Source organism: Nicotiana sylvestris, chromosome 12 (assembly GCF_000393655.2).
Source record: "Nicotiana sylvestris chromosome 12, ASM39365v2, whole genome shotgun sequence".
NCBI lineage: Eukaryota > Viridiplantae > Streptophyta > Magnoliopsida > Solanales > Solanaceae > Nicotiana > Nicotiana sylvestris.
The window spans coordinates 258,634-273,618 of NC_091068.1; the positions used below are offsets into that span (position 1 = coordinate 258,634).

General features: G+C 36.6%; 1 protein-coding gene across 1 annotated transcript; it reads left to right on the top strand.

Moving 5' to 3' along the window:
* The first annotated feature begins 8,375 nt into the window (after positions 1–8,375).
* LOC104222818 (photosystem I reaction center subunit N, chloroplastic) lies at positions 8,376–10,325 on the top strand. The gene is made up of 3 exons (XM_009774134.2): positions 8,376–8,935; positions 9,774–9,899; positions 10,130–10,325. The coding sequence occupies exons 1-3, from the start codon at positions 8,645–8,647 to the stop codon at positions 10,217–10,219; spliced, it is 507 nt and encodes a 168-aa protein (XP_009772436.1). The 5' UTR covers positions 8,376–8,644; the 3' UTR covers positions 10,220–10,325.
* The last annotated feature ends 4,660 nt before the right edge of the window (positions 10,326–14,985 follow it).

Below are 14,985 nucleotides of genomic sequence, written 5' to 3' on the forward strand. Positions count from 1 at the left end.
ATCCGGGTCTGGTGGTCTGGGACCATGCAGAAGACGTGGGGTATAGCACAAGAAAATTTAGGAATATAGAAGAATTCTAGTTTTATGGCCCTATAACACAAAAAAATAAGGAACAGTCATGGAGAGGTGGTGACTATGGTTCCTTAGATTGTTTTTATGGTCCGAAAAAATTTAAGGTGATCCGGGTCTGTTTTCCCGTACCCATGTAAAAGGCGTGAGTTATAGCATACAAAAATCTAGGAATCGGGCGAAATTCTAGTTTTATGGCCATAAAACACCAAAAAATGAATAACGGTAATAGCGAGGCGGTGACTAGTTTTTCTTAGGTCGTTTTTAATAGGCCGCAAAATTTTACCTTAGCCGGATTCGATCGCCTGGTCCATGCAGAAGGCGTGGGCTATATCACATGAAACTCTTGGAATCAGGCGAAATTCCAATTTTATCGCCCTAAAGAGCAAAACATTAGTAACGGCCATGGCGAGGCGGTGACTATTTTTCCTAAGCTCGTTTTTATGGTACGAAATTTTTTTAGTTGATCCGAGTCCGATCGCGTAATCACATGCAGAATGTGTGGGCTATAACACAAGAAAATTTGGGAATCACATTGAAATCTATTTTCAATGCGCTAAAATGCCAAAAAATGGGTAACGATCATAGAGATGCGGTGGCTATTGTTCTTTAAATCATTTTGGACAGTCCAACAAACTTTTAGGCAATCCAGGTCCGGTCTCATTGGCCCATGCAGAAGGCGTGGCTTATAGCATACGAAATTTAGGAATCGGGTGAATTTCCAGTTTTAAAGTCCTAAAACAATAAAAAATAAGTAACGGTAATGGCGAGGCAGTGACTAATTTTTCGTAGGTCATTTTTGATGGGCTGCAAAATTTTAGGTTAGCCGGGTCTAGTCGCCCGGCTCACACGGAAGGCAGGGCTATAACACACGAAAATCTCGGGATCGGGCAGAATTCTAGTTTTATGGCCCTAAAAAGGTAAACACGAATAAAGGTCATGGTGAGGCAGTGGCTATGTTTCCTTAAGTCATTTTTGATGGGTCATCAAAATTTTACGCGATCCAGGTCCGATCGTCCGAGCCCATGCAGAAGGCGTGGGCTATAGTACACAAAAATCTGGAAATCAGCAGAATTTCAGTTTTATGGCCCTAAAACTCTAAAAAATGAGTATCGATCATGGAATGGCGGCGACGATTGTTCCTTAGGTCATTTTTGATAGGACGACAAAATTTTAGGTAGTTCGAGTCCAGTCGCCGGGGCCCATGCAGAAGGCGTGGGCTATAACATACAAAACTTTGGGAATTGGGTGGAATTTCAGTTTTAAGGCCCTAAAACACCAAAAAAGAGTAAATAGTCATGGCGAGGCGGTGACTATTGTTCCTTAGGTCTATTTTGATGGGATGGCAAAATTTTAGGGGATCGTCATCCGGTCGCCAGGGCCCAAGCAGAAGGCGTGAGAAATAGCACACGAAATCAGAGAATCGGGCAAATTTTCAGTTTTATGGCCCTAAAATGCCAAAAAATGAGTAACGGTTATGGAGAGGCTGTGACTATTCATCAATAGTTTAATTTTGATTGTCTGGCAAGCTATCCGGGTCCGATTACCCGATCCCATGCATAAAGTGTGGGCTATAGCACATAAAAATCTGGGAATTAGGCGAAATTCTAGTTTTATGGCCCTAAAACGACAAAATACGAGTAACGTTCATGGAAAGACAGTGGCTATTATTTCTTTAATTATTTTTGATGGGTCAACAAAATTTTTAATGATCTAGTTCCAGTCGCTCGGGCCCATGTAGAAGGCGTGGGCTATAGCACACGAAAATTTGGGAATCAGGTGGAATTCTAGTTTTATTGCCCTAAAATGCCAAAAAAGTGTAATGGTCATAGCGAAGCTATGACTATTGTTTCGTAGGTCAATTTTGATAGTTTGGCAAGCTATCCTGCTCCAGTCGCCCGGGCCCATTTAAAAAGCTTGGGCTATAGCACACGAAAATCTGAAATCGAGTGAAATTTCAGTTTTATGGCCTAAAACACCAAAAAAATAAGTAACGGTCATGGTGAGGCAGTGATTATTATTCCTTAGGTTATTTTTTATGGTACAATATTTTTTTAGGCTATCCGAGTTCAGTAGCCCAATCACATGAAAATGAGTCCGGTTACCTTGGCCCATACAAATGGCGTAGGCTATATCACATGAAAATTTGGAATCAGGTGGAATTCCAGTTTCAATGCCCTAAAACACCAAAAAATGAGTAACGCTCATGGAGAGGTGGTGAATATTGTTCCTTAGGTCGTTTTTTATGGCCGACAAAATTTTAGGCGATAAAGGGTCTGGTCGCCCACGCCCATAAAGAAGGCGTGGTCTATAGCACACAAAATATGAGAATTAGGTGGAATTCTAGTTTTATGGTCCTAAATTCCAAAAAACGAGTAACGGTTATGGCGAGATGGTGACTATTGTTCCTTAGGTCATTTTTGATAGGCTGGCAAAACTTTTTACGATCCGAGTCCGATCGCCCGGGCCCATGTAGAAGGCGTGGGCTAGCACATGAAAATCTGGAAATCGGGCGGACTTTCCGTTTTATGGCCTTATAATGCCAAAATATTAGAAACAGTCAAAGGCGAGACGATGACTATTGTTCCTTAGGTTGATTTAGATGGGCCGACAAAATTTTAGGTTATCCGGGTCTGGTCGCCCGGGCTCATGTAGAAGGCATGAGATATAACACACGAAAATCTGGAAATCAGGCAGAATTCCAATTTTATGGCCTTAAAATGCTAAAAATCGAGTAAATATTATGGCAAAGCGGTGAATATTGTTCCTTAGATCGTTTTTGATGGAACGGTAAACTTTTAGGCGGTCCAGATCAGGTTTCCTGGACGCATGCAGAAGGCGTGGGCTATAGCACACGAAAATATAGGAATTGAAATTTTAGTTTTAAGGCCCTAAAACGCAAAAAAATGAGTAACGGTCATGGCGAAGCGGTGACTATTATTCATACGGTCAATTTTGATGGGCCCGCAACATTTTAGGCAATCGGTGTATGGTCGCCCGGGCCAGCCAGAAGGCATGGGCTATAACACATGAAAATCTAGGAATCAACCAGAATTCCATTTTTATTTCTGATGGGCCTACAAAACTCTAGGAAATTCGAAGCTCGTCACCTGCATTCATGAAGATGCTGTGGACATTAACCCATGAAAAATTGGAAATCATCCTAGTTCCGTTTTTTATGGCCTTAAGATACCAAAAATAGGGAATAATTTATGGCGAAACCATGAATATTATTTATTGGGTCATTTATGAGAGCCCCACAAAATAATAGGTGAGCCCATCGCCCGAATTCATGATGACGACGTGGACATTAACACAAGAAAAGTTGAAAATCTTCTTGAATTCCTATTTTATGGTCCCAAAATGCCAAAAAGGAGGAACAGTCATGGCGAAGTAATGACTATTGTTTATTAAGTCATTTCTGATGGGCCTACAAAGTATTAGGCGATTTGGAACCCGTCTCCCGCATTCATAAAGATGGCATGGACTAATTAGCAGACGAAAAATTAGAAATCATCCTGATTTCCTTGTTATGGCCTAAAATGCTAAAAATGATGAAAGGTCATGGCGAAGTAATGGATACTTACTAGGTCGTTTGGGACCACAAACTTTTACGCAGTTTGGATCCCGTGGCCCTAATTCATGAAGATGGCATGAACATTAGCACACGAAAAATTGAAAATCGTCCTAAATTCCTGTTTTATAGCCCTAAAATGCCAAAAAACAAGGAACAATCATGTCGAAGCAATGACTATTATTCATTCATTTCTGATTGGTCCACAAATATTTAGGTGATTCGGAGCCTGTCACATGAATTCATTAAGATGGCGTGGGCATTAGCACACAAAAAATTGGAAATCATCTTGAATTCATGTTTAATGGCCCTAAAATACCAAAAAATATGGAACGGTCATGGTGAAGCACTGATTATTTTTTATTAGATCGTTCCGATGGGCTCACAAAATTTTAGGGGATTCAGAGTTGGTCGCCCTAATTCATGAAAATGGCATGGACATTTGCAAATGAAAAATTAAAAATCGTCTTTAATTCTTGTTTTATGGTCCTAAAACGTCAAAAAAACAAGGAAAGTTCATATCGAAACCGTGACTATTATTCATTAGGTCGTTTCTGATAGGCCCATAAAATATTAAGCGATTTGGAGCCCGTTGCCCGGATTCATGAAGATGGCATGGACATTAGTACGCAAAAAATTAGAAATCATCATGAAATCCTATTTAATGGCCTTAAAATGCAAAAAAACGAGGAGCGATCATGGCGAAACAATGACTATTGTTCATTAAGTCATTTCTGATGGGCCCACAAAACCTAGTCAATTCGAAGCTCGTCCCCCGCATTCATGAAGACAACGCGGACATTAGCCCATGAAAAATTGGAAACTGTCATAAATTCCTGTTTTATATCCCTAAAACGCCAAAATAGAAGGGAACAATCACGGCGAAGCCATAACCATTGTTTATTAGGTCATTTCTGAGGGGCCCATAGAATTATAGGTGAATTAGAGTCCGTCACCCGAATTCATGAAGACGTCGTGGACATTAGCACAAAAAATAGAAATCATCTCGAATTCATGTTTTGTGGCCCTAAAATGCCAAAAAAGAGGAACATACATAGCGAAGTAATGATTTATGTTCTTTAGGTCGATCTGATGGGCCTACAAAATTTTAGGCAATTCAGAGCCCGTCTTCCAAATTCATGAAAATGGAAATGGACATTAGCACATGAAAAATTAAAAACCATCATAATTTCCTGTTTTATGGCCCTAAAACGTCAAAACAATAAAATGTCATGATGAAGAAATAACTATTATTCATTGGGTCACTTTTTATAGACCTACAAACTATTAAGCGATTCAGAGTCCATCGCCCTAATTCATGAAGATGATGTGGACATTAGCACACAAAAAATTAGAAATCGTCCCGGATTCCTATTTTATGGTCATAAAATGAAAAAAATAAATAACGAACAATCGCGGCGAAGCAATGACGATTATTTATTAGGTCGTTTCTATTTGGCCCACAAATATTTAGGTGGTTTGGAGCCCGTCACATGAATTAAAGAAGATGGCATGGATATTAGCATACAAAAGATTGAAAATCATATTGAATTCCTATTTTATGGTCCTAAAATGCTAAAATAATGAGGAACGGTCACAGCGAAGCAGTGGTTATTATCCATTAGGTCGTTTCCGATGGGCTCACAAACATTTAGGAGATTCGGAGCCCGTCGCCCAAATTCATGAAGATAGCGTGGACATTCACACACGAAAACTGAAAATCGTCCCGAATTCCTGTTTTATGATCCTAAAACATCAAGAACAAGGAAAGGTCATAACGAAGCCATGACTATTCTTCATTAGGTCGTTTCTGATGAGTCCATAAAATATTAAGCGATTCAGAGCTCCTTGCCCTTATTTATGAAGATAGAGCGGACAATAGCATACGAAAAATTAAAATTCATCTTGAATTCCTGTTTTATAGCCTAAAATACCAAAAATGAGGAAAAATCATGTCAAAGGGATGATTATTATCGATTCGGCCATTTATGATGGCCCCAAGAAATTTTAGGCTATTCGGAGCCCGTCACCAAAATTCATGAAGATGTCGTAGACTAAGCACACGAAAAATTAAAAATCATTCTAAATTCCTATTTTATGTCCCTAAAACGCCAAAAAATAAGGAATTATCATGGAGCATTAATGACTATTGTTCATTAGATCATTTTCAATGGGCCCACAAAATTTTAGGTAATTCGGAGCCCGTCGTCCGAATTTATGAAGATGGTGTGGACTATAGCACAATAAAAATTGAAAATCGTCCTAAATTCCTACTTTATTTCCCTAAAGCGCCAAAAAATGAGGAACCATTACGGGGAAGCGACGACTATTATTCATTTTGTCGTTTCTAATGGGCTCATAAAATTTTAGGCAATTCGTAGCTCGTCGCCTGAATTCATGAAAATGGCATGGACATTAGCACATAAAAAATTTGAAATCGTCCTAAATTCCTGTTTTATGGCCCTAAAATGCCAAAAAGGAGAAATAGTCATGGCGAAATAATGACTATTATTCATTACATTATTTATGGCCCACAAAATTTAGGCGAATCGGAGCCTGTCGACCGATTTCATGAAGATAATTAGAAACCGTCCTAAATTCCTATTTTATTGCCCTAAAATGCCCAAAAATGAGGAACAATCATGACAAACCATTGAGTATTATTTATTAGGCCATTTATGATACGCCTACAAAATTTTAAATGATTCAGAATATGTCGCCCGAATTCATGAAGATGACGCGGACATTAATAGGAATACTGTGTAAGTTACACTAATATACACAAAACAAATTAGACAAATGTATGGAAAATGCATAAATTACCTCCACATTTGTCTGAAAAATTCAGTCCATAACACTATTTTCTTGTTTGAAGTTGAGCTAATACTCCCTCAGTAAAAGAAATGGTTATAGATTGAGCCAGTGTTATTAAAAGCGCTCGCTTCTCGCTTTAAGCGATGAAGCGAGGTGAGGCGCAGTGGTAGCGCTTTTCTGGTAAAAAGGCGACACACATTAGAAAAACAAGCTCTTTTCTCGCTTAAGCGAGAAGCGACGAGTTAGAAAAAGCGAGAAAAAGCTCGCTTAAGCGAGCAGAAGGCGTCAGCTAGGGCTTTTTTAAAAATTTTGGGCAAATAAACATACGAGCAGAAGGCATTTGTTACCAAAACATATGAAGGTCTTCTTCTCCAGCCCAGCAAACTCCAGCGACGACTTCATCTCCAGATCTCGGTAAGTTTCTTCTTCTTCTTCTTCTTCTTCTTCTTCTTCTTCTTCATACTCTATTTTCTGTCTTCTTCTGTTATTCTTCTTCTCTTCTGTTCTTTTTTCAATTTTTTCACTTTTTAAGTGCTCATTTTTTGCCCTAAACGACTTCTTTTTCTTCTGTTATTAAAAGTTTCTTCTGTTATCATGATACGACTTCTTTTTCTTCTGTTATGCTCTGTTTTCTGTTATTAAAAGTGCTCTTTATGCTCTGTTTTTTGTTTTCTTCTGTGAATTAATTGTTTTTTTTGTTGTTGATTATAGTAAATTTAATTTGATTATTCAATGGCATCAAGCCAAAAAAGAGATCCAACTTGGGCATATGGAGTTGCAGTTGGCAATAATAACTCAAGAGTGCAATGTATCTTTTGTCAAAAAATTTATCTAGTTTTAGTATCTATTATTTGCTTCTTGATTCAAGAATTGAAACATTTGCTTAATATGTTATTTTAATGAGTTCTTAGCCATTTATCTATGCCTATTTTTTTTTATTTATGTGTTAAATTGCGCTTCACAGCAAAAAAGTGCGCTTCTCGCTTCGCGCTTCTGTGAAGCGAGGCCTCGTCATTTTTTTGCGCTAACGCTTTCCAAATACTGGATTGAGCTGTGAGTACACACGCTCCATGTTACCGAAAAACTTTAAAATTCTTTTTTTCCGCACAAATTCCCTATTTCTTCTTAAAAATTCCCCAGTTTTTTTCGATGACTACATTGAGAATGCACTAATAATCACCTATCGGTTGAGCAGGCCTTAAAATATGGAGTCGTAAGTCGTATTTAAAGAAATAACTCCAGGTACCCACTCCAAAGGGCTGTTATTTTGAAATTAGCTAGTGCATCCTTAATTTTAATTTTTTAGTTCAAATTTTCAAGACAAAAATATTCTGAGTTGTCCTAAAATTAATATTTTTAGTTTAAAATTTCAGTACAAAATAAGCATTGACTAATCTCTATATAGAATCTTTGAGAATGACTATCTATGCACTTGCCCCGTCGTATTTTCAGCAAGCCTTAAAATAAAAGTCATATTTGGTACTAGGGCAGTCAAATTTGGCTCAAGCCCAAATGACCCGTCTAACCCGCCAAACCCGCCTAAAATTGGACTATTATTGATACGCTCATTTGTTAGACTCAGGCCATTTTGACACAACCCATCTTAACTCATCTAAAGTTGGGCCGATTTTTGTAGAAATAACATCAGGTAGCCACTTTAAAGGGCTGCTATTTAAGAATTAGTCATTGCATCCTAAATTTTAGTTTAAAATTTGCCAGCGTGTCCTGAGTTGTCGTGAAGTTAAGATTTTTACTTTAAAATTTCAGGACAAAATAAGTATTGGCCAATCCGCCTATTTAACACCCCTACTTGGTACCTAAATTTACCTGAAAATATAAAATAAGGCCACTATTGGTGACCCCAACCAGCAAATGAGGAAATGGAAGAACAATCCCAAACAGATATTCGGATATGGGTGTTGAGTAGGTCCTGCTCTGTCCAGACTACTCATGCTCACCACACAAGAAAGCAATAAGGAAGTAATTATTGGCCAATAGGGAGTGAGGCAATCTCACCTTATCCACACTCCTACCACAACCTTAAATTACACTGACCATTCCACACTATCCATAAACCATAGAGCCAACTGAAACTGATCATAATATAACAAAATCCATCTGGAAACAAACTACTAAAAAAGTGTTTTTAAAATTATTCTCGGATCCAAGATTATAATATATCAAAAAATGGCAGCAATGAACTCAAGTGTATTGGCATGCAGCTATGCAGTGTCAGGCATTGGTGCATCTGAACTCACCTCAAAACATGCCTCTATTGCGTCCCAATCAGTTCAGAAATGGCCAGTTATTAAGGCTCAACAGTCCAAAGTGTTGGATTCAGAAGCCAACAAGAACCAAGCTGGTAGAAGAATCGCTCTTCTTGGCTTAGCTGCTGCCCTTTTCACCGCTGCTTCCTCCAACTCCTCAGCCAATGCTGGTGTCATTGACGATTATCTTGAGAAAAGCAAAGCCAACAAGGTATGTCACTCTATTTAATTACTAGTCCGTTTCATTGTAGCTTTTTTTTTTTTTTTTTTAAAAATTTTTTTATTTTACCTTTAAGGATATGGTTTTATAGCCAAAGAAATTTCGAGACATGTTTAATTAATTACAAGTTTCAAAATCTTTCTTTCTTAAAATTCATACACTCTAGTCGAATCCTACATCGACCAAAAACAAGCCTCATACCTCAATGATGCGTTTAAAGTCGTGGGAGTTTAGGCCCAAAGCAGACAATCTACTTTAATATGCGTTTCAAGGATTGTTACACAAATAGCTGGCCAAATTTATTATTTTTTTTTATCCGGTATACATAGATCATATATTAATTAAACACAATTATAGACATATTAAAGTAGATGAAGTACATATGTGATACCTATGCGAATCCCAAAAGCGGATCTAGGATTCGAAGGTGGTAGAAGGGCATGAGCGGGTTGCTCAACAAGTGGCCCCATCAGACTTTTGATCGTAAGATTCTAAGCAAAATATATAGCGTTTTCAATATATATACACATATATATTCGGAACTTTTGTCAAAGTTAACAGGGTTCAGTGACCCCTCTAATATATACATAGGTCCGTTTCTGGCGATTCCCATATTAACAAAAAAATAAGTCTTAGACCTTGATAACACATTTGAAAGTCGTGCGGGTCTAAGCCCAAATGTGACAGTACCAATAGTGCGTTGGGCTGTAACAATATATTTCAAGTGAAATTTGAGATCATTTATGTTTCTTTATATTTTTTTAAGTTTTCCCTAATATATGGAATACACTATTTATAAATGACAAGCCTTTGCAATTTGCCAATTTAGGAATTGAATGACAAGAAGAGGTTGGCCACAAGTGGTGCAAATTTCGCAAGAGCATACACAGTTCAGTTTGGCACATGCAAGTTCCCTGAAAATTTCACTGGCTGCCAAGACCTTGCCAAGCAAAAGGTTTGTACCTTCTTACTCCTAATAAAGAAATTAATTTGAAAAATTAATATAAAAAAGGAATTCCATTTAAAGAGGACGAGAATTACACTGAATATTTACCCAACTCGTGGTATAATATTCGAAATATAAAATTTGGATTAATCAGCATTTGAGTTGGTATAATGTTCTGTTTTACCTTTGTGTATGTTTTGATAAATAATGTGCTAATATTTGTATTTTACTAAATTCAGAAAGTGCCATTTATAAGTGACGATTTGGCCTTGGAGTGCGAGGGCAAGGACAAATACAAGTGTGGTTCTAATGTGTTCTGGAAATGGTGAAGCATATGAAGACTTTTTTAGTCTTACCAAAATGTATCTACTTTGACAGTCAGAAGTAATTACCATCCATTTTCATTTTAATCTTTATTAAACTTCCCATTGATTACTTTTCCATCTTACACGTACTATTTCTTCCATTTCAATTTATATAAACTTACTTATTGAATATGAAATTTTTTTATAAAAAAAAGACTTTTGAAATAGGGGTAAAACTACATGTCTTAAAGGGTGGTCAAATGCCCACCATTCGTCGAAAAATTACACTGTGTATATAGGTAAAATAATAAGTTTTAGAGGTATCAGTATTGAATATCCTTTATTGGAGAATTTTTTTTCACTTCTTTCAAGATTGAATACCCTTAAAAAAATTCCTAGCTTCGCTATTTGAAACTTGTATTTTTAATATATGTCACAATATTTGGTGGTTTTTGAAACTTTTTATCTTAAAAACATATTATTATATTTGTGTGGTCATAAACCCTTTCACTAAGAAAAAAAATACCCATCTAGTTCAAGTGATGCCAAGCTAGTTCAAATTAATTGTGAGTTTACCAGGTGTAGGGGTGGCAATTCAGAGGGTTGTGCTGAATTTAAACGGATTAAAATGTGCTAGATCAATAAATATTCGTCCAACATATATACCTGATTTAAAATAGATTGCGTCAAAATGGATTGACAATGAGTCCTAACTCAATTTACCCAAATTAACGCAGTTTTATGTTTTGTAGGACATCAGTAGACATTCTTTTAAATTAACTTATTATTTTAATTACTTGAATTTACTAAATAATACACTTTATAGGATCTAAAGTTAAAATTAATTTGATGAAAAGAATATGACACACCATTGTACTCATTTGCTTTTTGTATTCATAAATTTAGCAACTTGCACTAAATGTAGTCTAATGTTCTTTTAGAATACTTAGAATAACAAGAACAAGAAAACTATTACAAACTAGATACAATTATTATGTTAGCTTTATTGAATATTCTACCGTACAAATTCTAGTCCGGTTGGGGATTGTAATATTGTATGGTTGGAGGCATGGCAAATATGTATAGGACTATTTGTAGTTGCACTTAGGGTTTAATCTTCGTTGAGGCTTTATTACTCATTTAGCCTCTAGAGAAGTTTGGACTAGAGTTAAATGTTTCAATGGTCTCAAATATTTTTTGATTCACCGAATATATGGTATCAATTATATTTTTTATAAAATATCAATAAAACTTGATCTAAGGTCAAAAGGTGAACATAAATGTCAAAAATCATATACATAAAACTCCTTTTTTTTTAAACGATGTAAATCTTTTAACTCGCAATTGTTTTCCTACTTAACAATATGGTTTTGCTTAACCATGTAAAAAATTTCTAAATAACGTCAATTCAAAGGACAAGGGATTACAATCAAAATTGTAACATCACGAGACAAAATGCACTAGCATCTTGATCTTATTTTTACTACACCCCATAAGGAAACGGGCGTGACGTGAATCATAGCTTCAACCTCGATATGGAGCCTCGTTTCCCCCCAGGGCATAAACATCCATTACTCGATGCCTTATTAATTTAATGATTCATAAACCTTCACTGATGTTACTACTAGGTGATAACACAAGTTCAAATTTTCTCCTTTCAATGCAATCCATTAATTCTTGTTTCGAGAAGTTAAAAGTATCATCAGATGAAGGAGTGTCCACTGCTAGATTGGCATTTATATGGTCACTACAAGCAAACACGACGCATAACTCTTTACTTCACGTAAATGGAGGAGCAGAATCACATCTGGTTGCCAACCCGCATCATGAATCTGGGGCTCGTGAGGAAACACGTAGCACTGTCACTAATTGCAACACCAAAGTATTTCATGTTCGTCGTGATTTGAAGCCTTCCATATACAAAAAACTCCTTATTCCTAAATTATATAAATATTGGATAATAATTTACGAAATGTTATCATCCAAAATTATTTTGTTTCACTCACATTATATGCTCCAAACCTAGTGAACAAATGACCCAAATCGTTGTAAATAGATTTGATATTTTGTTGCTCATCCAAGTCTTAATTAAAAATACTGATTATAATGATACAACAATAACTCAAACATTCAATTTTTATGAACATGCGCTTTGAATACACATGAATTGGGCACTAATTGTGGAGTTCTTGGAAGTGCCTAGACTTCCATCACTCTTAGAAGCTTGGGAGTTGAGCTCATTCAATTAGGGATAGACCCACTATATATGGACTTTCTAAGGCAACTAACTGTGTTCTTCAATCCAACTACGGATGTTGACCATCCTCGTTCGCACATGTGGATGGCTTCTAGAGTTTGCTCAAGGTAGATGATCACGTCCAGTTATGTCTTATAAAAAGGACAAACAGTCGTTGCAAATATAATCCGGGTATTTAGCCCAGAATCGAATCCCACAGGGAATAACCTACCAACTACTTTTGTCAGACTCACTGAATTATCTGTAATCAACTTCCCAGATAGTTTGAATAACACTTGGTGATATTTATACGAACTATGACTGAATAAAATTAAGTAAACTAAAGCCTAACTATGATTGAGTTGTAAAGAAATAAGAGAAGGATCTAAGGTTGTGATTTTCCCTATTGATGGAATCCCTTCCTATCATGTTTCGTAAAGATTTGCCTAATCGTCACTATCAATCATGAGCAGTCTTACTACCGTAAATCTCTCCCGAGTAATTACGAAAATTTACTAGATGCACTCTTCTGAGTTACGCTAGCTGCCTTTTATTATAGCTCACTTAGATCGCACCTAAGGTTTCGTTATCCCTAATCTCACCTTTAAACCCTCGGTTATTGATTCCTTATATACTTTGGGAGTGGTGTTGTTCAACAACTACCTAAATATGCACTCTCTCCCGAGTAATACATATTAGATAGGCACAGTTAATTGAGGATCCTATCAATTAACTACAATAAGAACATACTTAAACAAATAGAGATTAAACTAGGCAAACTATATTAACACAACAAGAAGTTCATCCCTCAACAAGCTCCATCAAAACCTTAGACTAAATAATTAGCTACTCATAATCATGTTCATAATTTCCCAAATAATTTGCATAATTAAATTACAAAGCAAAGATGAAGAAATAAAGAATTTGATGCCAATCTCCTCCGGAAATTGCTCCAAACGTTTTCTCCCTTCCAAAATAGCCCCCCTACGTCTAAGATATGTCAAAAGTCCTCAAAATAGCATTTCTATATGTATTTATACCAAGTAGGGTCGGGCCCAGATGAAATACCCTTTCCTGCGCGAAATAGGACTTGGCTCTGTAAAATTTGTACTGCTGCGCCACACCATGCGCCGCATGATGCGGCGCACTAATGGCCTTTATCAACAGCTTCTCATTTTTCTTGTCAGACCCACTTTTGTACTGCTGCGCCGTGCCTTGTGGAGCCCTCATGCGGCGCGGCAATGCAATTTCCTCAGAGTGAACTTATTTCGTCGTCTTGAAACATCCAGACTTGGTACACGACCTCCGAACACGATCCCGACTTAATGTATTGGGCTTTTACTCAGACTTCAAAGCTCCGGATTGATCAATTTAGCTCCAAATTAACTCATATTCTCAGGATCACCTCCTGCAAAGCATAAAACACATACTAAGTGTAATTCACTATCATTTGAGCTCAAACATACGTAAAAATGCAGTAATTGGAATGTAATACTATGGCTAAAGCATGAGTTTCTAGCCTAACATCAACACCCTACACTTGGATAATTGTTCGTCCTCGAGCATTTGAATTACACTACACCTAGGGATAACCTTTCATCAAACAACCTCCCTGATACATCATGCCAAGAATAATTAAAGTAGATTGAGCACCTTATCATAACATCTCACCCTCAAGATTCGACTCAAAAGTACCATGAATTAGTCACTCGCCCACTTACTCTAACATAGAGGTCAATGACATTACCTTTTCTTCATGAATCAAGTGCCCTCACACAACCAAAGAGAGTAGATCCACAGAAAAATTTAAAAACACTTAGGAACTCAGGATAGAAAGAATTCACTCACTCTCAGAAATAATATTCATATGCCACAAAATATGCACCATAGGCTTGCCCGTAGTATACTACTCTACTAATCGAGCTCATTCAATCTAGGATCAAGTAGGACTTTAATTGGTTGTAATGTAGGCTATGGGACGGGTATGATACGTTTAGATATAAGAGTGACTACACCTCCCTAAGCACTTTAATACATACATTTTAACATTCAAGCCCATACTTATGTCACCCATAACTCCATTTTCACATCACTATATATTAACTCCCTACGTCTTTAAGCACAATTACGTCAAGAGCCACCACTATCAAAGAATATATATATATATATATATATACTATTTTTTTCTTTTTCAATTCAAGTGGCTCTTACTTTTTTTTTCAACACCATGCACCTTTCTCCTTATTCCATTAGTTCCACCCAAAAGCCAAACCAACCACCCCACACTTTAACTTTTACAAAGTTCACAACAATTCAAGTGCTCATGAGAGGTGAAAAGGTTCAAATAGATGGTTAATTCAAACAATTGGGTAATGGTTGTAATATGGTTGCCAAAGAAATAGGATTACAGGCTCAAAGTGGTTAACTACGATACATAACAATTAGGCGGGTATAATATATATATATATATATATATATATATATATATATATATATATATATATATGGCTCAACAAAGAAACGCCTATATCACTTCCAAGACTGAACAAAACTA

Excerpts from the sequence above, each read along its gene's own strand:
- LOC104222818 (XM_009774134.2), top strand. The coding sequence starts at position 8,645 with ATGGCAGCAATGAACTCAAGTGTATTGGCATGCAGCTATGCAGTGTCA. Across the intron at positions 8,936-9,773 it reads AGAAAAGCAAAGCCAACAAG|GAATTGAATGACAAGAAGAG; the intron begins GTATGTCACTCT and ends TTGCCAATTTAG. Across the intron at positions 9,900-10,129 it reads AAGACCTTGCCAAGCAAAAG|AAAGTGCCATTTATAAGTGA; the intron begins GTTTGTACCTTC and ends TACTAAATTCAG.